Raw genomic sequence first — 26428 nt, forward strand, 5'->3', positions numbered from 1 at the left:
CACTGGGGTGTTTTGAACACAAGAGTAATAGTTTCTTACTCCCTATGACAGGCTGCTGTGCTGAGAATGAAATAAGATGGAAGCAGGAAAATTAACAATGATCAAGTAAGACTTGCAATATACACGGGAAGAGTCTCAGATGGCTTAAACAAATCACAGTAAAAGTTTGGAGAAGTGGTTCTGTCTTATACAGGTAGAATGAGTGGAATTTGCTAATGAGTTCAATATTGGATGTGAGCTCTAAGATCACAAAGAGAGATCAGTGATGAGGAAACTTCCTGGCCTAGAGAGATGAAGCTACAACATACTAAGAACACTGGAAAATAAGGTTTGGGATACAATGAAGATTGGGTTTTTGCATGTTAAGTATAAAATACTAGAAATGCGGAGATAGATATTTGAAAGTTATCAGCATATAAACAGTATTTAAGGCCATAAGCATGGATGTCACTTAGCAAGTGAGAAGAGAGAGTTGAAAAAAGAGAAGTTAGAATTTTGAACTCTCTGACATTTTAAATTTTGAAGTTTGAGAAGATAAAGAAGAAGCAGTAGAGGATGCTGAAAAACCCAGGGATAGTGTGAAAGCCTGGAATAATGAGGCATATATTTAGGGTAGGTGTGGTGGTGGAAACATATGGAAGTTCTCTCATGATTGGTTCCATTTTCTTAATAAAACAAGGAACATAGGACATCTGAGAAAGAGGACATGTTGGGTGTTTGAGGAAAGAGAGGGAGAGAGGGGAAAAAAAATGAACTCATCATCTTGGAAAATGGAAGATTATATGTAACCAGGAAATGCAGAAGGATTGCTGAGCACCAAAAAGTACCCAGCTGAAGTTGGTGATCAAACATTTAGAGTGAAAGTAGTTGAAACTGTTGTTTTTCTTAAGTCTCTCTGGCTATCCCGATGCAGATATGAAACTTTATCAGAAAATAATTATCAAGAGACTGAAGGAAAACTTGTCTTTAGATGACAGGCATCAATGATGGACGAGTGAATATTAGGCAAGGAAGTGACGTCATGAGGGTGAGGGCTCAAGGAAGTGTTAGTGTGTAACACTAGCTATAGGGAGCAGGAAAGAAACTGTGGCCATGGAAGTGGTATAATAAGGACGAAACAATTCTTGGTACAGCCATGGAAGTGGGGGGCTGAGGTAAGACGGAGCTCCAGAAGAAGGAAAGTAGGTTAAAGAAGCCAGTGTAATTCTAGGATTACCTGTGTGTATCAACAGATAATTTGGGTAAGGCCGTTGCTGAGGAGTGTGACCATAAATCTTGGGCCAAAATATTTCAGCAATGGGAATACTGTATAGAACACTATAATGGGGGCTGAAGGGGTTAGAAAAAAAGGAGCGAACAATGGTGGGAAAGAGTCAATGAGGAACAAGGCACAGAGGGTAATGGAATTTGCAAGAAAGGCTCAGTTTTCAGTTAGAAATGAAGGGGCTTTCGACAACATTTTATAAGTTCCCCTTGAAGCTCCTGCACATATTATGTCAGATATATCCTAGACAATTTTTTTGTTACTGCTGAACATATTCTCTTTTTGTTAAGTATATACTATATATTTGTGTATCTTTACATACAGTTTTAAATTATAGCTTGTTGAAACTAGTATTAATGACATATACACCAGCTTGGATTAGTGTCTTGCATGCATTTGGGTTTTCTATATTAATGTTTCATACCATGGCTTTCATAAACTCACTAATGAATTATAATAATTTGTGGATTATATTTTGTTTTTCTGTAGACAAAATAACTGGATATGCTTTTTATCCCTTCTAGTCTGTTTTTTTTAAGATTTTATTTATTTGAGAGAAAGAGAGCTAGATCATGAGAAAGAGAACGAGCACAGGAATGGGGGAAGTGGCAGAGAGAGAAGGAGAAGCAGACTCCCCACTGGGCATGGAGCCCAAGATCAGGACCTGAGCTGAAGGCAGACGTTTAACTCACTAAGCCACCCAGGTGCCCCTCTTCTAGTTTTTGTATTTTTTACTTCTACCTTTTTGGTTGTTCAAAATAGAGCCTCAGGTAAAGTGCTACATGGAAGGAGCAATAATGAGAATTCTTATTTTGTTACGGATATTAATATGAATGTTCAGGGATGCCTGGGTGGCTCAGTGGGTTAAGCCTCTGCCTTCAGCTCAAGTCATGATTCCAGGGTCCTCTGATCGAGCCCCACATCGGGCTCTCTGCTCAGTGGGGAGCCTGTTTCCTCCTCTCTCTCCCTCTGCCTGCCTCTCTGCCTACTTGTGATCTCTCTCTCCGTGTCAAATAAATAAATAAAATCTTAAAAAAATATATGAATGTTCATAATATTTCACTGTTTAGAATGACATAAAATATAGGTTTTTGGTAGATTCTCTCAATCAAGTTAAGGAAAGTCTTTTGTTTGCTCTATTCTGGTTTGCTCAGTTTTTGTTTTGTTTTGTTTCATTTTTCTTATTATGGATAGATATAAATTTGCCAAATGCTTTATTTATTTATTTTTATTTTGCATGTAGTGAGATAATTGTTTATTTCCTTCTTTACCTATTAAGGCATAATATATTTTTCTAATGGATTGCTGAAGATTTTTGCTTTTATGTTTTTGATAGGCCATATATTTTCCTTTCTCATACTGTCCTCTTTTTATTTTAATGCCAAAGTTATACTAGTCTCATAATATTAAAATTTGTTTTTGAAAGATTGGAATGATAATGTTCTTTGAATGGTAGAGCTTACCTGTTTTTATCCATCATTTTTTCTTAAATATATTAATCTCTTTTTTTTTGGTCTATCATATTAATTTCAAATATTTTTCCAAGTGTTAGTTTTTGTGTGAATTTTTATCACAAAGATTATCTTTAAAGATTTTATTTATTTATTTGACAGAGAGAGAGATCACAAGGAGACAGAGAGGCAGGCAGAGAGAGAGGGGAAGCAGGCTCCATGCTGAGTAGAGAGCACGATTCGGGGCTCCATCCCAGGACCCTGAGATCATGACCTGAGCTGAAGGCAGAGGCTTAACCCACTGAGCTACCCAGCCACCCCATAAAGATTGTTAATGTCAGTTTCATCTCACTAATCAAATCTATTGGTCCTTCCCTTCAGCCCCAACATTGTTCAGTGTAGCCCAGGCACTAATTCATTCAAACAGGTAACCAATCTATGAGAATGTATGCCATGAGTATAGAGTTTTGCACAGGCTAAATATCTGCTTTACTTTATAGGCAGAGAAAATTTTGTTCACATGCAAACTTCTAGCTCTTATAAGAGATTTAGTACTCACATTATACTTAATTTTTAAAAGATTTTATTTATTTATTTATTTAGTTGAGAGAGAGCATGAGAGAAAGAGAGCATGAGCAGGAGAGGGAGGGAGAAGCAGACTCCCCACTGAGCAGGCAGCCCAATGTGGGGTTTGATCCCAGGACCCTGGGATCATGACCAGAGCCAAAGGCAGACGCTTAACTGACGTAGCCACTCAGGGGCCCCTCACATTGTATTTTAAATCAATTGCAATATTCTTGATTTAATCCATGTGGAATTCAGTTGTTATTTTATATTTGTTTATCCCTGGATCGATTTTAAGTCTATTAAATATTGTGATGACTGTACAATATTTGAATTAAAAATACACTGTAATTTACTTTATCATGTCACTTTTGAATACATGAAAGAATGAGTGATTAAATTGAGTGTATTCTTTGGTTCTACTTTTGCTAAGCATTGTTAAACTGCTTTCCAAAAGAATTCAGCTTCAACAAAAATAAAAAGTGTTTGTTGCATTATTATTGATGGAGTATAAAATACAGAAGATTGCATAGTTGGGTTATTGTCCTTTGCTGACTGATCATTTAGTGTTAAATAGAATTATTTTTGATTTATTTATTAGGGTACCTGGGTGGCTCAGTGGGTTAAGCCTTTGCCTTTGGCTCAGGTCCTGATCCCAGGGTCCTGGGATCGAGCCCCGAATCAGGCTCTCTGCTCAGCAGGGAGTCTGCTTCCCCCTCTCTATCTGCCTGCCTCTCTGCCTACTTGTGATCTCTCTTTGTCAAATAAATAAATGAAATCTTTAAAAAATATTTATTTAGTTAGTTAGTTAGTTATTTGAAAAAGAAAGAGAGGGAGAGGGCAGAGGGAGAAAGAGAATCCTGGAACCAACTCCCTGCTGAGCACAAAGCCCCATGTGGGGGTTCCAGCCCAGCACCTGAGCTGAAATCAGAAGTCAGTCACTTAACTGACTGAGCCACCCACGCACCCCAAATAAAGTTATTTTTTATCAATGGTTGCCATGGTTTGTAAGTTCCTCTCTTCTATATATTTTTATTTTAAGGAATATGTACTATTAAAATATTACAGAGATAATTTTGAAATAAAATGGATCTTCCAGAGGTTCCAAATGACAGCAAGGTTAATCTTTATTTATTTTTTATTTATTTATTTATTTTTGGTTTTATATTTTTCTTCATTAGTTTTGTTTGAAGTGTGTTGCACATGAATTACTGTAAATGTCAAGTACTGTGATTTTAGGTTCTAGTAAAGGCTCTGTGGAGTACAATATGTCTTAGTTTGTGTTAAATTTAAGCAAGTTCGCCTGTAATTGTCAAGTGGCCTGAGGCTTTTAGGACTATGGAGAACATAGCACTGGATAATGTCCTCCAGGTTGGACAGGGCACCAGGGTGGGAGGAATGTAGGCTCCAGGGTGGCAGGAATGTAGGTCCAAATCACTTGAATTTTACATATTAATCCACTTTGATGAATATCAAATGTGGGTAATGTGGAAATATAGGAACAAGGTCTCACCAATCTCATATGGCCATATACTATTGCCTGCTGTTAAAGAATTTATGCTACAAGCAGAAAATTTACTGTAAGGGTTTTTCTCAGTCACAACACCTATTAAACAAAAAAGATAATAAAAAATGTCATATAAGTGGTCCTTTTCTGGCAGCGGGAGATGTCGCAAAAATTACATAGATTGTGTGTCTTAATGAAAAAACATGCTGCTCCAAAATGCCAGGATGGGAACCCAGATGATCCTGAGTGAGGAGAAGCAAAGTGAAAATCTGGAAACAGCCTCTGAAGCTAAGAAGATAGAGTGGGGCTCTAAGTTAGCAGAGCATTACAGGGTCAGACATTCAAACGCTTGGTGGTTATGACTGAGTACAGAGGGTGGTGTGGTTGGATCAGTTACCTTAAAAGGGGCAGAGGAGGTGTCTGGATGGCTCAGATGGTGAAGCATTTGACTCTTTGGCTCAGATCATGATCTCACGGGTCCTGAAATCAAACCCTGCCTAGGGCTCCGCACTCCGCCTCTTCCCTCAACTCGAAAATAAACTTAGCTCTCTCTCAAAATAACAGATCTTTAAAATAAAAACAAAAAACAGAGGCTAAGGAGTCAAGAGACCTTGGTTCATCTGCCATTGGTGTGGCCTCCAGCACATCATTCAACAGCTTCACGTTTGGAAGGAATTGCATTGCCTGTCCACACATAGGATGAAGTGACCTTAGCACAAGCGTGCTTTGACAGAGGTGGACTGACCTAAATGTAAGGAGGAGAAAATAAACTTTACTTTTATAATATTAAAAATGATCATATATCTATACAATATATATTACATATCGTATATATAAGATGCTGACTGTAGTTGTAGTTTTATTTTTCTGGTTAATAATAAGGAAATTAAGTTTAAGAATACTAAATAAAATTTTGAATTTCGTTTATGAATAATCAGATAACTGGCCTATTGAGTGGCTGTAAGATTCCTAACTTTTATGTCCCTTTTGTTGATTATTATAATAGTAAAATAAAATAATTCTTCCAAGAAACAATAGTAACTATATTAATGCCTAACCTACCCATATATTTAATAATTCCCTGCTCATCAATTGCCTTTGTTGTGGTGGTGTGCGCCAGTATTATGATCTTTTGAGACAAGCGTCGGCATTTTCCTATTACAATAGCTATGTGTCCTTATTGCCTGAAGATTTTTACAAAATGTCAAATTACAAAAGCAGAAAACCAAAATTCAACCTAAATCATATTGCCAGAAGATATACCTTATCTAGATAGATAGATAGATATGTTACAGAGTACATATATTACAGAAAATTGGAAGTGTGCTTCATATTTTTTCAACAATCACAGGTTTTTATGGAAATATTGTAATCGCTGCAAGGAGATCTGCCGACTTTACATGGAACTTTGACTTTTTGACTTGTCAGATGCGGTGAGGCTCCTCAATGTTATATCCACTCACAGTCCTATGGACCCTTGTGCTGAAAGAGGCTAAGATTAAAAAAAAAAAAATCTTCCCAGAAAATTTCACAATGAAGATATTAATAATCTTGTTTTCACTCTGAAAATGATCCAAATGAATATTTTACCTTGATTAAAGCTCACAGCTCTTTGATTGATTTTATTTTGTTAGATTGTTATTTGATTACTTTGTTTTCATGAGCGATAATGGGAATTTTTAATGTTCCATATTCATCTATCTAGCATCTATTTGACAAACCGTTACTTAATACTGATGATGGACATAATGTTATATGGCCAGCAGAAGAAAAAAAGACCAGGATTTGATTTGGTTTGGAGAGTGATTTATGGCCAAGAAACAGACTGGAATTCATAAATTCAAGAAGAAATTGAACCGACAAAGACCATCACTGTACAAGAATAAGATGAAAAATAACTTTGTTGTAAAAGACCCAAATGCAACATCAACAGCTCAGATGAGCTTTTATATTTATGTAGTAGTGATCATGTGATGCAACAAATTAAAGAGAAAAAAGCTTCATTAGAAAGAATTAGCAAATTAAATTGGAATACAACAAGATCTATCAATACCACACAGTGTGTTTGTATAGGTAAGCATCTAGGCAAGATGAGGCCACAAAAACGAGTCTTTCAAGATTAAAACTATGGCCATAAATCTAAGCAGTGTTACCAAAATAAGTTGTTTTTTAAAACTTCTCTGAGACTGCATAAAAATAACTGAAATAACACTTGGAAAAATTCTAGGAATTGACAGTGAGAAGAGTGTAGCAAAGCTTTCTAGGTAAGAGAAAAGTGATGGGCACCCTTATTCCTCTTAATGGAATGATGCCTTTATTCTGCTCACAAATAAAGAAAATATCACATAGATTTTTGACTGAATGTTGAGAAAGGCACAGCTGAAAGGAAAGAATCATTTTCTTTCTTTCCTCCACTGAGTTCCTTTAGCAGTGAACTTGAATCTTGAGATACAAGAAAGACCATCAGCAATTTATGAGCTCTGTAGCAACCTGCTAAAAGACTCCTTAACCTCTATTTTAAATGTGTCTCTCTCTATATCTATATCTATATCTATTATATCTATATTAGGATAGATGGAGGGGCAACATTTTACTAGAAGATGAAAACATTGGGGATTAATTCCTTACTTCTCATGCCCCAGGTGAAATATACAGAAGGGGCTAAAGTCCCAGGGAAAATCAAACCAGACTCCCACTACAGAGTTAGTTATACAGTGAAAAATGATCTCCTGCTGTTTTGCTTTTGGATCAGATTTTCTATAACAAATGGGATATATTTGCATAATAGTAATCTTAAAATATCAATTTTTTCATTTTCCGATACCAGTAAGTAAAAAAGGAATCCAAAAAAGTATAGATCATGCTGCTTTATAAATTTTTGTTTGCTTTTTTATGGTCACTTTCAATCTGAATTAGATAATCTATAAAAGATGAAATTGCACCTGTTAATAAAATCAGGTAAAAATAGACAAATATCATGGAAACTTTTAATTTTGCAGTGCTTTAATGAGATCTCTGCTAGCACTTCGGACTGCAAAAACTTCAATCTACTGTAAAAATAAAGAAAAATAAAGTATATGACTAATTTTTAAGTTCAAGAAGATGTTTAAAACTATTACATGTATTTTTAACAACCTCAAATATTCACCAGGTGGCAGTCTTTTCCTTAAAGGTGATGAAAATAAATTTGATCTGCTTTATTTCATCCATTAAAAGAGATGATGTGACCTAGGTGAGCAGATATCTTGCATTTATCTGACAATACTGAATTTCAGTGCTGTCTGAAAACATACTCCCGAAAATATCCCTGAGGGGATTTGCTTATTCTTCTAAGGAATCATCTCCAATCATTTTCCTTTATCAAAGTTTTTTCTTTTCTTTCTCTTTATTGAGAGTGAAACTACATTTTATGTGATAATTAATAGCACGTTTGTACTTATTTAAACTTCACTATCATTTTATAAGCCTGGCCCTTTTCCTCTCTCCTGACTTTCAGACCTCCTTGATGTAAGGGTCTCACTTCTTGGCTCCGGCCAAACTCTTTTGGATTCGCAGCCCTCCTACCTATTATGTGGATATCCAGGAAGCTTTTCCCAAGAGATTCCATCATTACTATTCAACAAGTTTGACTCCTACGGTCTACATTAGCATATTAACTTAGGAACGTGATACAAATGTGAATCTGTAGATGTACACTCAATTGGCATGCTCGGTTCTTGTATGGTGATGCTTCTTGGGTGTGATGATGATGATGATGATGGTGATGGTACTGCTTCAAATGTAAATACATTGAACCCTTTACATGAAGGACTTCAAATTTCTGATTCTCATAATTGTGGGAGGTAGCCATTACGGTTTTCTGTTTTATGTAAAAAAAAAAAAAAAAAAAAAAAAAAAAATCATCATTGGGTTACACAAATAAAATGGGGTGGAGATAGGACTTGAATCCCTGTCTGTCTGATCTCAAACCTGAGATTTTTCCACCCTAAAATATTCCTTTTATGCAAAATAAAGCCTTAAAACATTTATTTATATTTACATGTTTTTTCCTTATTCCACAAAAATACTTAGAGTGGAATTTAAGTGACGTTTATGAAAAATGTTTCTATTTTATTCTGGACAAAAGACTGAATTTTATACCTGGCTCAAGAATGGATAATCTCAGTCATCGCTGGCAAGTTTCCTGGTCTCTAAGCTTCACTTTTTTCATACCTGTATAAGGTGATGGTTCCAGGAGTCAGTATGTATACGTGTGTGTGTTTGTGGGGGAGGGGGTGTGAGGATGATATCAAAATCCTTCTTAATTCTCTCTGATTTCAAAGTTAGATACTTAATTTTTCCTTTTTTGGTTGAAAAATCATGCAGCTTAGGTCAAGTTTAAGAAGAACTTGGTATAGTAAGTAAAATTCATCCCCCAAAGGGTGGTTCTAGAACATATGATTTAATGATTACTACTGACAGGTCAGACATTAAGTTTAGGCTGAAAAGCACTAAATGGAATATACTTACAAATGTACTTTACTGGGTGCCTGGGTAGCTCAGTGGGTTAAGCCTCTGCCTTCAGCTCAGGTCATTATCTCTGGGTCCTGGGATCGAGGTCCTCATCGGGCTCTCTGCTCAGCAGGAAGCCTGTATCCCCCTCACTCTCTGCCTGCCTCTCTGCCTACTTGTGGTCTCAATCTCTCATGGTCAAATAAATAAATAAAAACTTTTTTTAAGACTGGTCATTTGAGGTCAGGCCAGAAGAAGTAAAACTCCTCAGATGATAAAAGACTAATGGGCTCTTATACTCTAGAATAAAGTATACCAGAGAGGTATGAATTAGCAACATTTAATATTAATTTATTAAATAAAAATTTTAAAAACTTAAGCACTTCATTGATAGAACTAATAGTTATATATGTACAAAGCAAACATATTTCATATTGATTCCATTAAGACTGAAGAGTATATCACATTATTATATACAAAAAATTCATCTAACATGCCAATGTATTATACTTTCCCACAACCACTGAATACTTAAACACTTTGATCAATTTATGGAAATGCAATGGTCCTAGTTCCTTCTTTTACTGATGTTAAGTTTTTTCAATTTTTGTCTCTTCACACAATCAAATACAGATACTTCTTAGACATCAGGGGCACTGTTCTTCTACTCTCACAAAAATGCAGATGTAAATGCAATTAGAAATCTGGGTTATACAGAAAACAAAATAGATTCGGCTGTGTATTATATATTATTACTTTTATTTATCTCGAAGTGGGCAATTGATTGTTGGATTAGATTCCTTGCGTTCAAGGGTTTCTTTGTGCTGATTTTTTTTTTATTAAATCGTTGACTCTATGATCCCATTTTAATCATATTTTGGTCACAGTTGCAGCCAAAGAAATCATAAAAATAATAGAATAAAGGAAGAAGTGAGGAAATACATGATCCCTTTATCAAAACTTTGCTCACCAAAACCATTCTACTAAATTTCCTGTGTCTTTTCATCTTAAGTTGTCCTCCTCCCCTCTGCTATTGCAGAGCCAAAGGAGCAGAAGCCAGTGATTCTAGAACAAGAATAATATAGTGATTCTATATCGCCTGAGCTTAGTACAAATAAAAAGACACTGTAGGGGTGACTGCACCAGATAACCTTTAGAATCTCTTCCAAACCTAAACAACTAGGATTTTAAGGAAAAAACAGTTCCATTTTCCTTTATTTTTATTATGAAGGGTGTGTGTGTGCATGCACAAACACATGTGTGTGTACATATATGTGTGTATATACACATACGCACATACTTCTTGGTATTGTGAAGTTCACTAGGTAGGGGAAAGTGATACATATTTTCAACATAACATTCTAAGAAATATAAAGGTGTGACTAGGCTATGACGAGAACAAACAAGAGGGATATTTCATTCCATCAAGGTTTCACAATTTATCTCACACATGAACAAGGAGAAAGATTTGTGTTGTCTGCAAAATAGCCTCCTTCAGTCTAGGAGATAAGGTCCCTCTCTGCAGACTCCACCGTCAGGTTCCAAGACAAGCTCCTCTCTGAGCCCCCAGCCTCTGTGTCTGGCCAAGCACAGGTTGATGCTGTGATGAGCACTACTCAATGCGTCATCTACACTCCTCTTAATATGCTCCTCTCAGCTTTTGCTAGCAATTTCTCTGTGCACGAGTACTGCTCCCTCATTACGGCCAGTCTTTTCCTACAACAATCTAGGGGGATTGGGGATATCAGATAACCAGTTTCATAAAATCATTAACCGAAAAACACTTAAAATTGGATCAGGAGACTGGTCTGCAGGAATTTCAGGATGCTTCTGTGCAGTCAGGACGTGGAGAGATCGGTCCATGCTGCTCAAAGACCCAAGTTGTGGCATGTTCTCAAGGGCTGAGCTTGCTGGATGTATCTGATGGTCGAAGTAACCAGGCAGTTTAGCAAAGGAAGAGTATAGACCATGAACACAGGGTACCTACCCTCAGACCTCCCTTGGGAAAATTACTCAATTTCTCTGAGCTTCAATTTCCAGACGTATGAGACAATGATGTAAAATGGTCTTAAGAGAATGCCTGGCACATTGAAAGGCCGAATTACTGCTAACAATTTTTATTAGTAACCTTTGATCTGCAACCACTATAGTATAATGAAATGTACAATGCATTTAAACTGTTTTCTTTTTCAAATTATGAGTTTTTGAGGAACTAGTTTTTGAGAAAAACTAGTTAATATACTGCTAATTGAGAATTCACTGACATTTTGAGCAGGGATAATACACATAACAAAATCAAATAAATGCATACTTATTTCTAATTTATACTTTATTCATCGTGGTGTTTTTGTATTAAAAATTCACATTTATATCTGATGGTAGTAGAATGGCTTAACGATTAAACCTGTATCTCCGAATAAACAAATCTCTTTCTCCCAGAAAAATTCAGGAATCAAGGAGGAATATTGCAATTAGGTTACACACATGAGGGGTAAGGATGCCACAAAGTTAAACCTAATTCCACTCACTCATGGTCTCATTTAAGTGGAAAAAAGCTATGGATTCAGTTGATAAATCTGCAATTATGAGTTTCTCTTATCTTGCATAAACCACCCTTTCCTCTGGGTAGTCTATAAATAGGTCCTCCTGTGCTCCAAGCTCATAGTTTAGAATTATTGTCAAGTGTTTCTAATACATGATTCAAACAACAGTGACTTGGAACATTGATATATCTAGAAGTTAACTGATCCAAAAAATTACTGCATAAAGAAAAAATTGTGGTAAGGAAAATGAGAGCACTCTTTCTTTCTAACTGCTTGAAAAATTTGTTCTTGAACATTTAAAATTCCACACTAAAATCCTCATTTTCTTATGATTCATATTTTATAGTAATAAAATTTTACTTATTTTGCATCTAATCAGAGAAAAAGTAAATACAAGTTGAAGAAAGAGGGCATTTTGAAAACAGTTATGAGACATTCTAATCATAATAGGTATTTTTTATAATTCCCAGTTATATTAACACCTTATCTATTTGATTAATTATAGTTGTTAAATGACTCACTGTGATTCCTTAGGGATTAATTTTTCAACTACTATAATTAATTAAGTTCAATGAATATGTTGCTTACTGAGACATCATGTTATTATTTTTGGATTTAATCACAACATTTATAATGGATTAGGGGAATTTAATAAATATGACTCCAAAAAAGCTCTTCATCTAAGCTCGTATTTGAAACCTCAGTTTCAATCTCTCTTATTCTAACATGAACTCACTCTTCATACTAGCACTAACTTCACAATGCATTTGCTTGGGGCAATATTTAGCCTCTTCAATCATATATGCATTTTTTAAAAGATTTTATGTATTTATTTGACAGAGATCACAAGTAGGCAGAGAGGCAGGCAGAGAGAGAGAGAGGAGGAAGCAGGCTCCCCGCTGAGCAGAGAGCCCGATGCGGGGCTCGATTCTAGGACCCTGAGATCATGACCTGAGCCAAAGGCAGAGGCTTTAACCACTGAGCCACCCAGGTGCCCCCATATATGCATTTTGAATTAAATTTAATTTACTATGTATAAAATGATAAATGGTATCAAGGTGGAGGGACTTCCTGGGCTAACTCTCTTAATGTTAGGCACTTTGAGGTGTTAATTAATGTTTACAACAACCTGTTGAGTAAAGACTATAATTCCCCTCTTCTTTACAAGCATGTCAAGACCCTAAAGATTAAATGATTTGCCTGAGATGATAAAACAGGATTTATATCCGAATTTTTCTCTATCTCAACTCTCTTCACCAAATTGCACTCCTTCTTGGTCCAAAAATGGGGACCAAGAGCTCTTTTTGTATATTCTCATTCTTAAAAAGACTTTATTTATTTATTTATTTATTTATTTGAGAGAAAGAGCGCGCACATGAGTGTGTGGTCGTGGGGAGCTTGATTCGGGGCTTCATCCCAGGTCCCTGAGAGCAGACCAGAGCCAAAGCCAGATGCTTAATGCACTGAGCCACCCAGGCGCCCCTTATATATTCTTACTGTGGAATGGAAATATCTCAATGCTTGGAGTTTTGTTCAATTCCTTGAACCTGTTTTTTTTTTTTTTTCACTTGATTTTTAAGAAAGGCTAAAAGCCCTTTTCCCTTGTGGGTTGCAAACATATTTAATGATCATTATTATTTTACTTTCATAATAAGTGTGGTATGCTTTAAGGAAAAAGCAAGGGCATGGGTTTCAATGGGATTATTTATAATTGGCTGGTCTTCGAGAAGAATAAAATGTCAAAGGAACTATGGAAGTTAAATGGTGTATTATGTGATGAGTCAGAATGACCAGTTAGCTTATGCCTCGTCATCATATTAACAGTACAACATAGGCTACCTTTTAAAAATTCTTCCATTTAGGACAGAATTATTCATATCTGTCATGATTGTCATTTGCCAGGTGACTAAACACAATCTATGCTTAATGTTATAATAGCTTTTAAACTTGCTGCTGTGGAATAATGACTCAATTTGATTTTTAGACTTTCAAAGTACTTGTTAATAAAAAATAGTTTAAACCGGTTACTACTTTACATCATTGGGGATAGGTTTCAGCTTTTTCATATTAATGGTATATTTAGACAATATTGTAAGCAATTTTTCTATTGATGGTTTAAATCAGAATAGACAGAAAGTATAATTAATGATTTCTCTACTATGTCGCATGACAGGATAAGTATTTTTGAGGGAGAGCATCTTTAATACTTTACTATATTTCTCTCTCTTGCCCACTCTTCCTCTTAGTCTTGCTCTCTCTGAATTTTGATAGTTCCTAAGATTATGGTCACACATATATTTCAGTTCATTTACTGTCAATACCCAGGCTGTAATAAAAATAACCCAAAGAGGTAACCTCAATTGGTTAACTACTGAGGAAAGCAAATTTTTTCATTGTGCAAGGGTGGCTCTAAAGACTAGGGCCTACAGATGGTCTTAGCACACAGTATCATTTACGAGGCATCATAGAAAGTTCATGGGAGGGGCGCCTGGGTGGCTCAGTGGGTTAAAGCCTCTGCCTTCAGCTCAGGTCATGATCTCGGTTGGGGTCTTGGGATAGAGCCCCATATCAGGCTCTCTGCTCAGCTCTCTCCCTCTCTCTTTCTCTGCCTGCCTCTCTGCCTACTTGTGATCTCTGTCTGTAAATAAATAAAATCTTTAAAAAAAAAAAAAAAGAAAGAAAGTTCATGGGACTGTGGGACTTGTTCCAAAGCCTAATGAGGGAAATGAAATGAGTGCAAGAGTTAAAAGTAAATTTTTCAGGGTATCTGAGGTCTTGAGGCAGAAAGCAAATGGTTTCGATCTGAAAATTTTAGATTTAAGAGCATAGTTCTCTGCCCAGTAACCAGAGATATATTTATTAGTACTCATATCGATTGAAAAAAAATGTTCTTTAGTTTTAGTCAGCAGGATATATTTGGGGTTGGCTATATATTTGCATTAACATGTTAATGCTGGGGGCACCTGGCGGGGAGCAGTCAGTCAGGTGTCTGACTCTAGATTTTGGCTCAGGTCATGATCTGAGGGTCCTGGAATCAGGCCCCCTGTCAGGCTCCACACTTAGCATGGAGTCTTCTTCGGAGTCTCTCTTCCTCTGCCTCTGCCCCCTCCCTGCCCCCGACCCCTACTCTCTCTCTCTCTCTTTCTTTCTAATAAACAAAGAAAGAAAATCTTTAAAAAATGCCGAAACATCCTAATGCCAGTCTCTTATTTCAGACTCTTTGTTTTTCTGATCACACGAAGGGCACTGTTTGTAAAATCATAAATTATGTTAGCAAATCTACTGAAACTACTTTTAAACAGTTCCCCTACATGCACTGAAGTGAAAAGGAGAAGAGTAAACTGAATTAAATTCTCCTTTGCTCTCTCTGAATAGGGTTTCCAATGACTGCATTTTTCAAATGAAAAAAGAAGTCATGCACTCTAGAGGGTAAATTGCCAATGCCGAACTTCATCTTCTCCACATATGTTGTGTCATTAAGATATCTGTCAACAGGAAGATAGATTATGGCATAATACAGTGGTAACAGGATAGTATGCTATTATAATGGGTTACCTTATAAAATACTTTTATAGAATTTGAACACTAGACTTTAAGAAGCAAATAAATTCATACTAAGACTCTAATGAGCAGCTAAGAAAATCAAAAGCTCAGAATGACTGAGAGATTTGTTCTGTTAGAAAGTGGTGAATGGGGTTAGAAGTCGGCGTCTCTATTCCTCAGCTCTCCTTCTCAGCTTCTAATGACTTTGCCATTCTTTAGTATTTATTGAGCAACCGAATTACACATACTATAATATTCAAGATAGAGATCCTCAAGATCCCTTGAATATGGAGATCTAGAGACTCTTTTAAACTTATCTCTTATCCCAAATGAGGATGATTAACTCAGGATTTCAATGACTCCTGTTCACACTGGTGTAGTGGCTTCAGCTTGAGAGCATATAGTTATCTTTCAAGACTCTTAAGTTCTATCACTTTGTGACCTGAAATATGTCGATTTTTCCTTTTTATGACTTCATTTATAAATGAGGAAAACAATAGCACCTACCTTTGTACAAAATGCTTATCACAGTCCCTGGCATATTGACAGGCTTAATGAATATTATCTAGTATTATTGCTTTTTTATAAAGAAAATTACCACCAGCATCATCATTCAGACTATCTCAAGGTTCATTTTCTAGCTATTAAGTTATATATAGATCTTTTTGGTCAGGTCAAATACCAAGTCCACTGGGTCCCTCTTTCCGTTTTTTGTAAAATGAAGTGATTGGGATAGGTAATCGCCAAGATCTCTAAAAATTATAAAATCTGATACTCTTTTTAAAAAAGACTTATTTATTTATTTATTTGAGAGAAAGAGAGAATGAGAAAGTGGATGGAGGAAGGGGCAGAGAAGAGGGAGAGAAATCTTTAAGACTCCGTGCTGTGCACAGAGCCCAATAAGGAGCTCAATCCCAGGACCCTGACCTCATGACCTGAGCCAAAACCAAGAGCCAGACACTTAACCGACTGCACCACCCAGGTGACCCTAAAAGTCTGATATTCTTTTCAATAGAGCTTTGAAATAAATCTCTTCAAATAAATCTCTTCTAGGCTTAACTGTTGAACTAATCAGTAATGTTTAGTGAAATCTTCTTCCCAAAGAATGGAACAATATAATAAACATATTAGTAAAATTGGGAGACTCTCATATATTAAATATCACTTAACCATTAATAAGGGCATTAACTGAAATCTCCTAAAGGCCAGGTTAGCACAGTATAGTTCAATACACCTAACATAAAATATACGATCACAGGCATTCTATAACTTCCAACTTCCTCTAAAGTCAGTGGTTCTTAAAGTGCTGTCTCCAGACCAGCAGCATTCGTATGGAACCGTAAGTTCTGGGATCTCATTCCAGACCTGCTGGATCAGAAACACATGGGGCAGGATCCAGCAATCTGTGTTTTATTAAACGCTCCCAGTGATTCTAATGGTGCTGAAGGCTGAGAACCACTTCCTAAGTGGAAAAAGGGAGAAGAAAGCTCTGTTGCTGATAAGCATGCACTGAAGCAGCTGAAACTGAAATTGAATGTGGCCTTGACTCTGGCCTGAGAGGACGTCAAGGAGAAAGGTCTGCTGGGAATCATTAAAAGTCAAGTAACCAATCAATTGGCTCAAAACTGGGGCTAAGAAACCACTCTCAGTTATCCCCTGTAGAGAAATAAGGTACTCAGAAGGTAAAAGAAAAGTATAATAAAATTATCAGAGAATATCAGAGTAATGATTGTAGCAAGGGAGCAGTCCCAATAAGATATGTGATGTTCCGTCTTCCTGTTTAATGCAGAGAATCACACGTTCTTTATACATATATATATATATATATGTATATATATATATATATATATGTATAAAGAACGTGTGATTCTATATATATAGATCTATATATATATATATATATATATAGATTCTATATATATATATATATATACACACACACACACACATATATATATAAATATAAATTTTCTCTATTTTTTTTAAGATTTTATTTATTTATTTGACAGAGATCATAAGTAAGCAGAGAGGCAGGCAGAGAGAGGAAGGGAAGCAGGCTCCCCTCTGAGCAGAGAGCCCGATGCAGGGCTTGATCCCAGGACTCTGGGATCATGACCCGAGCCGAAGGCAGAGGCTTTAATCCACTGAGCCACCCAGGCTCCCCGAATCACACATTCTTTAAGCTGTCTACTATATGGAAGAAGTTAAGAATTACTCTTTCCATCTGTTGGCAGTAAATTAAAAATAAATCACTAGAACTCAATATTCTGATTTATGTTGGTCTGCATTAAATATGGAAGGAAATAATTAATGATCTATGCCCATCTATTTATCTGGCAAAACTGAAATATCTTTGTTAGATGCTGCACTGAGAAAATCTCTTAATAGCCTAATAATTACCAACACTTAAACAATTTATAAGAGCAAGAAAAGAAAATCAATGTCAGAGTGATAGGAAGACAGGAGGCTTCAAAGTCCTCACTATCATCTGTGTATCAATCCCAGACTCCTTTCTTAAGTCCAAAATTTCAAATTGCCTCCTAGATGTCAATTTCAACAAAATAAAAAACTGAATATATCCAATCAGGTCCTATAGACCATGTCTATAGTCTCTATGCTAGTGAATGGAGTTAACTTTTTCGAGGCAAACACCTGTCAACAGCCTTCCTCCTTCTTCTTTAGGCCCCTCTCCTACCTCTTCATGTCCTCTACCTACTAACAGTTTGTATATGCCAGTCAATACCTAAGAATTTATTTCTCCTTCATCTTTTCCACTGTAATCACTCTTACTCATATCCCCATGATATTTTTCCTCTCTTCACAACTAGACCTTCAGACTCCAAAGCATAGGAACAATGTCTACTCCCTAACATCCAGCACCAAGGCCAGGCACAATAAGCATATGCAAATAGTAACTTGTTCTCTGGAGAATGTACACAAACCAATCTGAAACACAGCTCCTGTGACTTCAGGATGCCATGCACACTGTGTCTTCTTCCAGACAAAGAAAGGAATGTGTGACGAATTTATAGAAGAGTATATTTCCTGATCCACATTTCTCACTTTTTAATTTCCTTTTTAATTTTTTTTTAAGATTTTATTTATTTATTTGAGAGAGAGACAGTGAGAGAGAGAGCATGAGTGAGGAGAAGGTCAGAGAGCAAAGCAGACTCCCCATGGAGCCTGATGTGGGACTCGATCCCGGGACTCCGGGATCATGACCTGAGCCGAAGGCAGTCGTCCAACCAACTGAGCCACCCAGGCGTCCCCCTTTTTAAATTTTTTAAATTTGTTTACTTTTGTGTGTGAGAGAGACTGGGCATGGGTAGGGGGAAGGGTAGAAAGAGAAGCAGATTCCCCGCTGAGCAAGGTACTGGATGCCTGGCTCAATGCGGAGCTCAACCCCAGGACCTTGGTATTATAACTTAAGCCAAGGCAGATGCTTAACCGACTGAGCCACCCAGGTGCCCACATTTTAGGTTCTTAAGTAAGTATTTTAATAATCAGATTTGTATAATTTTTATATTATATCCTTTTGACTAATTTCTGGACAATTTATGTTTATTTCGTCCACTTGGATGTTATTGTTTCTAGGTATAAACACTTGGCTTTAGTGATCTCAATAGAATTAATGGCAATGTGTCCCACAGTCTTTGGGGGATGCCCATGTGATAATACACAAAATGGCTTACAACAATCACAGGAATCATCTAAGAAATTATAATTTACAAGAGAAAAAAATTCCTGTTATGAACATATTTGCTACATACAACACAGATGTATGGAAACTTACTCCAAAACGTGTTGGCTGTACCTAAGAGATGTATTATCTAAGTAAATCACAGATAAACGGCCAAGATCTAATGGGATTTACTGTATCTCCCATCACCAGCTCAGAGAGCATCTTTTGTATGCTACATTGTATACATGTTATGTTCTAATAATAATGTAACATTGGTTTTGTTCTTTCAAAATTATAAAATTCAAATAAAAAGATACATTTTTTTTTTGGTTGTTTATTCTTAGTGCCTTCAGGGAAGAGGAATTCTAGAATGTGCAAATACAAAAGGAAAATTCTTGGCCAGCAAATAGATACAAGAGAAATCTTCCAGAAACACATGGCCTGGGATATTTCTGACTCCTGGCAGACTGCAAACCTTTACTGCCTTTTGTTAATAATCAGGGTTCAGATCAAGTGCCTGTAAGGAGCCAGGACCTACTTATGAGACCAGAGTTTAGCTCAGAAGTTGAGTATCTTCCAACAAACACTCTTATAATAGCAGATATCTTCTCCAGACACCAAATTACTCTGGACAGCACAAATGTCATTTGCTAAAGAGACATTGAAATGTATGGCCAGTGTTCACTACAGAACAGAGCTAAAGTTATTTAGTAATAAATGTAAAAAGTCCACTTAATGACAATTTTGTCCTTTAGATTCAGTGCAATCTAAAATGATCTAGACTGCAGTCACAACATCGGCCTCACGGTCCCCTAGATGGACATGAGACAAGAGGGTGCACAATACAAGGTCGTTGTTGTTAGAAACCATGGGGTACAACTAGAAGAAATTTCAAAATCACAAGGTGACAAAAGAAGCAGCAGTTACACAGAAGGTAACAGACTCCTACCCATTCCTATCTGTGTCTGCAGTTCCCTTTGCAGTAAAAGCCTGGGCCATAACATATATCTTTAGCTATAACCATGACCTGGTCACTCCTGTCAAGGTTTGTACAAGTTTCAAAGGACAGATGCAACAGGAGAATTTTCTGCCAGTAAAATTCTAGCGATGTGATGGGAAAGTAACACACAAACAATTGGATATGAAACCAACCACAAAAAGCTAGTAAAGCAACAAGCAAAGATGTTGTCCTTGTGGACTGTTGCTTTCTGAAAGCTTGGGGTCAGGTAAGGGGAGGGGTGAATGGTGGGCAGGCAAAAAAAGGACCATAGAACACAGGCTTCTGAGAATGCAGCAAGAGTTCTTCTTCTTCTTCTTCTTCTTCTTTTTTTTTTTTCCAGGAGACACCCAGCCATGGAGTTGCTCTGCTAATAATGGCAAGGATTCTGATAAAAGTCCTCCAGTAAAGGAGAGATAACAGGAGTTACAGCAGAGCTGGCTTTAAAAGAATGCAGCATCTCCTAACAGTCTGCACAGACTGTGCATTACCCAATACAGCAGAAATGGCTACAGTAGAATCACACACATTTGAAGATTTTATTCTAAAAGGCACATTTTTGCAGTATGTGCAATGTCTTTGCAATTAGTCAATAGGACCTCAAGCAGGGAAGTGAAGGGTTCAGTGTGAGAGGAAAAAGGATCCAATAGACAATTCGGATACAGGGCAGTCACAAACAGAAGGGTCTAGACAGACAAGAACAGATTCCTTTTTCATTCTTGTTTATGATTTCTCCACTTCCTTAGTGATTAAAAAAAAAAAGTCAAACAACAACAACAAAAATAGGAAGACAGGAAAAAAACCTCACACATTGTAGAATTGTGTGCCATTTTAGCATATTTTCATTTAGTGATGACACTAAGATATAGCAACATTTTGGCATGCAGTTAAACTTATAGTCAAGGGTTAGGTATTTTCCAATAATCCTTTTTTTAAATTTACCTCAATTTAAAAGAATCCACTGGAGTTTGTTAATGAACAATAACAAAATTAAATGATACAATTCATATCTACTTGCAGTAAGATGCAGAATTCCAGAACAGGCAAGCAGATGAAACAGGAAAATAGCAAACGGATTCAGCCTGCTGCGGCAGAGTGTTGGAAATGAAAAGGCAAGAGGAAAAATACCCACACATGCAGAGTGAGCCTCAGACAACATTCTAGGCTGGGCTGGAAACATAGGAATGTTTCCAATGAATGGGAAGCCGCCATGGGCTCCTTTGTTCTGCTTTAGTTCTCACTGAAGGGCTGGTTTGCCAGGGCACGATGGGCAGGTGCCGGTGACTGTCGGCAGATGTGAAGTGTGTACTTATCACTAGTTCCCTATCATAATAGTTCTGATTTCCGTGCTTCTAATTCTTAAAGTTTAGAGAGAATCTGAATATCCACCGAAACCTTCTGCAAGCACAATCTATCAAAAACGGTGCTTTGGCACGTACCTGTTTTTCGCCACTGGGCTTTTTGTGGTTCAGTAACAGCTCAACAGCTCCGACAACTTCCTTCCTGATAGCGTGTAATAGGGCATCTCCAACATAGACATTAAAGCTTAAAAGAAGTTCAATGAGCTCCAAGTTCTCATTTTCAATTGCGATGAGGAGAGCAGTTCTTCCAAGAGGATCAATGCAATTAATATTGATTTTAAAATAAATTTCAGCTTCCTCCAGGGATTTCTTGACACTTGCATAATCTCCCTTTTCCACAGCATTTAAGTAGGCTTTTTCTGACGGTGAGAGTTCTGATTCCGCTCGGACTATCCTTAGAGGGATCCGATCTCTGTAGGGAGCATTCACGTTCCTTTTGTAGTAGAACTGAGCCATGTTTCATGCCATGCTATTTCCTTGTCTCTGAAAGTGCAAAGAGAACCCAAAATATGCAAGGATTAGTGCTGGTACACTTTTTAATCATGGTGCATCACACTTAACAACTAACAATAATGCCGATAATAATAATGATACCATTTTATTAAATAATAAGAGTTATTTTCTCTTCAACAGTGGAAACAGCCTTAATCATTATTCAGTTATATAGAAACACAATTGCAAATTCCTAATCTAAGAGGAATAAAAACTGGGAATGTTACTTAAAAGGTGACATCTGTTAGAGGATATACCTGCAATTTTTGGAAATTATTTACAAAATGTGTCATAAATATATGCAGTTTTTAGCAGGGAACCTTGAAAATCAAAGGCTGTATTTTTGAGGTCCTAAAACTGGACTGAGGATATTCCAATGTATCATTCACTGTCAATTTTGTTCATCATGGAGATGCTGTCAAAACTATGAAATATCACTTTCTTAGAAAAATGCTTTTCATTTGTCATGTATTCTATTCCTAAAGTTAGTAAGTACTGACATCAAAGTTGATGTGAATTAATAATATTAATGTCAATAAAATATCATATTGAACCCCGATGAGTATAAATTTTTTTTCCCATTTGTAAGTGAATTCACTGAAGGGGAAAGAACCGAGATATTAATGATCAAGATGAATCTAAGCAATTCAAGTTCCAAAGGAAGAATTTAGAAATGGATTAAATATAGAGTTTATTATGAAAATGCTCTTTTCTTAATTCTATTACCTTTAATACCATGAAGCAGTAAACCACAAGACGGGAATATATTCATTGCAAACTGTAAAGATACACTGTCGTAAAGATACAGTTGAAGATGAGGGAATTACTTTAAAAAATAAAAGAACATCTTAAGATAGATTGATAAGAACAAAGTCACTGGAAACTCTACTGATTTAGTATCATCCTACTGATAAATATTTACAGAAAAATCTATTGTTTGGAATATAATTTTTTATTGCTGTTCCTGATTTCATACTTATGTGCTGAACTATTATTTTATTATTCTATGTCATTTATATTCAACTCACTTGTTTATTTACATACATTTACTATTAAATTAAAATTAATGGAGGATTCTAGGTACTAGAACATGCATATTCATCTTAATTGATCTTTTTAGACCCAATCATTTTATGAGTAAATTAATCTGATTTCAATGATACTTTAACATAAATTAAATGTGCATTGAATGAACATGTGTGACTACATTTAGGTAATGTTCTCAATTTGGGAAATTGCTTGCATGCTACCTCAGTTTAATAGGCATTTCAGTTACCAAGTAGTTGTCTCACTTTTTGATGTTCAGATTATTAATCCCAATTTCTCAAGTATCTAGGTTCAGGATATAATACACAAAGCTTTTATTTCATAATTTGCTCCTTTCTGGTTCATTAAATTTAGTATTTTATTAAGGCCCCTTCACAGATAAAGCAAATATAAGAATCTGTTAGTCCAGAATATTTTTCTCAAATACTTCCTATTTTATTAGTCTTGGTGTTTTAACTGGATAATGACCAACTACACGGGCATGATATGCATTCATTTATGCAACTGCAGATAGGGGGTGTTGTGAATTCTTTAAACGGCAATTTTTTTTTTTAAAGAAAAATGAGAAGTGATCTTGGTGTTTAAATCTAACAATTTTAGGTGTGCAAGTTACTTGCTTGAAGCTTGTATTTAATTTCAGTAGTTGGAGATGCTTTAACTCACTAGAATTGTAGGAGAGACTTTATAGATTATATTATGAGATAACAAGGACAATTTAATATTCTTCTGGTATAACTAAAACTACAATAAGCCAATATCATTATGATGCTACATATCTCATTATAATTTTCTGATCTGGAATGACAGCATGTCCTTCCCAATCTATGTCAGCTTTCGTAAGAGTGTGCAGAATCAATGGCAATGGGCTCCCACATTGTAATTTTACCAGGACTGCAATGTAAATGCTTCATAATGATAATAAGTGGCATTTATATTCTATTTCAACAGTATACATTCTTTATTTCCTCACTTTGTCCTTACCTAAGACTCTTGGAAAAATATATAAATATTGCTTTTTAGAGTTGAGTTCAAGGTTTGCCACCAATAATTGCTTTGCTTAAGACTAATGTTTGAAGGTAGCTTACCAAAAATACAGGTTTAAAATGAAGGTATGAACACACACACACACACAGAAGCAGAACTTTGAATTGTGACTCCATCAAGATTAGGAAACAGCCGAAAGGATGGAAAATTTTTATTTTGTTTTTTTCATTTACTCATTTATTAATGATGGCATCAAATAAAGAATTAGACAGTAAATAGCATTTTTTTGTTTGTTTTAAAGACTTTATTTACTTCTTTGAGAGAGAGATAGAGCACATACGCCAGCCAGGGGACGGTCAGAGAGAGAGCACACAAGGGAGAAGCAGACTCCTCCCACTGAGCAGGGAGACTGACGTGGGGGTGGGGCTCCATCCCGGCACCCTAGAATCATGACCTGAGTAGAAGGCAGACAATTAATTGGCTAAGCCACCCAGGCACCCCAACAGTAAACAGCATTTGATCTCTCCTGCGTAAAGCACAGGATAGTGTGTGTCAGTGATATGGTGGTGAGCATGACTTCCAAACTGCAGGATGTCGGCGACAATGAAGGGATTGGTGGACAACACAGAAGGTACTGGAGAAGTTGGGGGAGAGGAGGATAGATAATGAGAAATTAGATTTATTAAAATCTATTTCATTTAATCCAGATAACGGTCATAAATATAAACTCCTTAAGGATGGGTTAGAATGTGAGACTCGCCTTAAAGGAAGACATATTCTAACCAACACTGTATTTAAAATGTGAACTGGGCATGAGACATTACATTCAGGAACCTATTTCTCCATCCATAAAGTGAGGTAAATAACATTATCGAAAGAATGAGTGAGAAGATTTAGAGTTCGTGCTGAAAAGCTCTTCTATTAAAGGTATTGTCCTCTTTCAAGTTCTCAGATTTGATTTTTTTTTTTTAAGATTTTGTTTATTTATTTGACAGAGAAAGGGACAGTGAGAGAGGGAACAGAAGCAGGGGGAGTGGGAGAGGGAGAAGCATGCTTCCTGCAGAGCAGGGAGCCCAATGTTGAGCTGGATCCCAGGACACTGGGATCAGGACTTCCTGGGATCGTGACCTGAGCCATAGGCAGACATTTAAAGACTGAGCCACTCAGGAGCCCCAATTTCTCAGATTTTAAACGAATATGAAACCCCATGTGAATTGGGAAGAATAGGTGAATTTGAAATATACCAAATATTTTAAGAATTTACATTAATCATTACATTTTTTTACTTTGCTTAAATACATTACATTTATTTATTATTATATTACATTTATACATTAAATAAATGAAATTTAATTATTTACAATGGAATATAAAACATGCACATAAAACAATTATAACTAAAACTTTAAAAGAGCAAGGAAGATTATACAATTTTTAGACAAGTCTCTGTACTGGATAACTTGAGATACAGGGATACTAATAGAAGGACAAAACTAAAGTTTCGCTTTTCGAAACTGTGATAGATGAATGTAACAGTGAGTGCAAAGTGCTGATAAGGCTGAAGCAGTTCCTGAGCTGACAGACTTGTCAGCGACTCCGGAATTGTTGCTGGATGGAAAGCCCGAGAAAGAACAGGACGCTCAGGACAGCAGAGATCCTGAACTAAAGCGTGTAAATAAAAGCCTGTTCCTGGTCCTGCACTTTCAGAATGAGCTTTCTGGGGAGGAAAAGATCTTTTCCCCCATGAAATCACAGTCTTGATTTCAATGCTCCCTTTATAACATACCATCCAGAAGTGAAATGACTGTTTCATCAAGTTACACTTCAAGGACTCAGAAGAGAGATGGGAAGTGATGGGAAAAACCTTAAATTCTGTATGTGAAATTTTAAATAACCTAAATTTTAATTTCTGTAAATGTGTTGGGGATTAAAACAAGCACAAAGCTGGAGAGAGCTACACCTTACCATCAAGAGAAATGTTAAGAAATTGCCACTAGATGTGAGAACCACAATTATCTAAGCAACATAAACAGAAAAACAAAGGTCCTACATCTTTTTATGGATCAGATGGTATATTTCTTAGAGAATGAGACTTGTGCAGTGGAAAGAACAGTGGAGATATATATATTTATATACATATATATGTGTGTGTGTGTGTGTGTTGCTTTATAATCCCTAGTTTATGGTCAAAAGATCCATGTTTACAGGTGTGATTTCATGGCTCAGTGAGAAATTGATTTCCATTTTTTTTTTTTTTTAAGGATTCTATCACACATATTTCAGTTGCTTTTTTTCTTTTTCTGGACTCTTATATGAAATGACATTTTCCAAGATAATTTATTCACACTCAATCCAATTCAGATGTCTTTTTGGCTACTGGTGCACTACATTAACTCTAATCTTTGACATAATACTACTCCATAAAAACATCAAATGCTGTGATTTTTGCTATTCTGAATTCCAGACCCTTTCCTACTTTCCTCAGGCAGGATACTATATGCA

General features: G+C 36.2%; 1 protein-coding gene across 1 annotated transcript in view; it reads right to left on the bottom strand.

Annotated features, from left to right (window-relative positions):
- Nucleotides 1-26428, bottom strand: part of TRPC4 (transient receptor potential cation channel subfamily C member 4) — a 199969-nt gene that overhangs the window by 124061 nt on the left and 49480 nt on the right. The window contains exon 2 of the mRNA XM_004779530.3: nt 21482-21886. Within this exon, the coding sequence (XP_004779587.1) occupies nt 21482-21859 (378 nt within the window). The 5' untranslated portion in view covers nt 21860-21886. The remainder of the gene's footprint in view (nt 1-21481; nt 21887-26428) is intronic.

Source organism: Mustela putorius, unplaced genomic scaffold (genome assembly GCF_011764305.1).
Source record: "Mustela putorius furo isolate JIRA1106 unplaced genomic scaffold, ASM1176430v1.1 tig00003942_pilon_pilon_pilon, whole genome shotgun sequence".
NCBI lineage: Eukaryota > Metazoa > Chordata > Mammalia > Carnivora > Mustelidae > Mustela > Mustela putorius.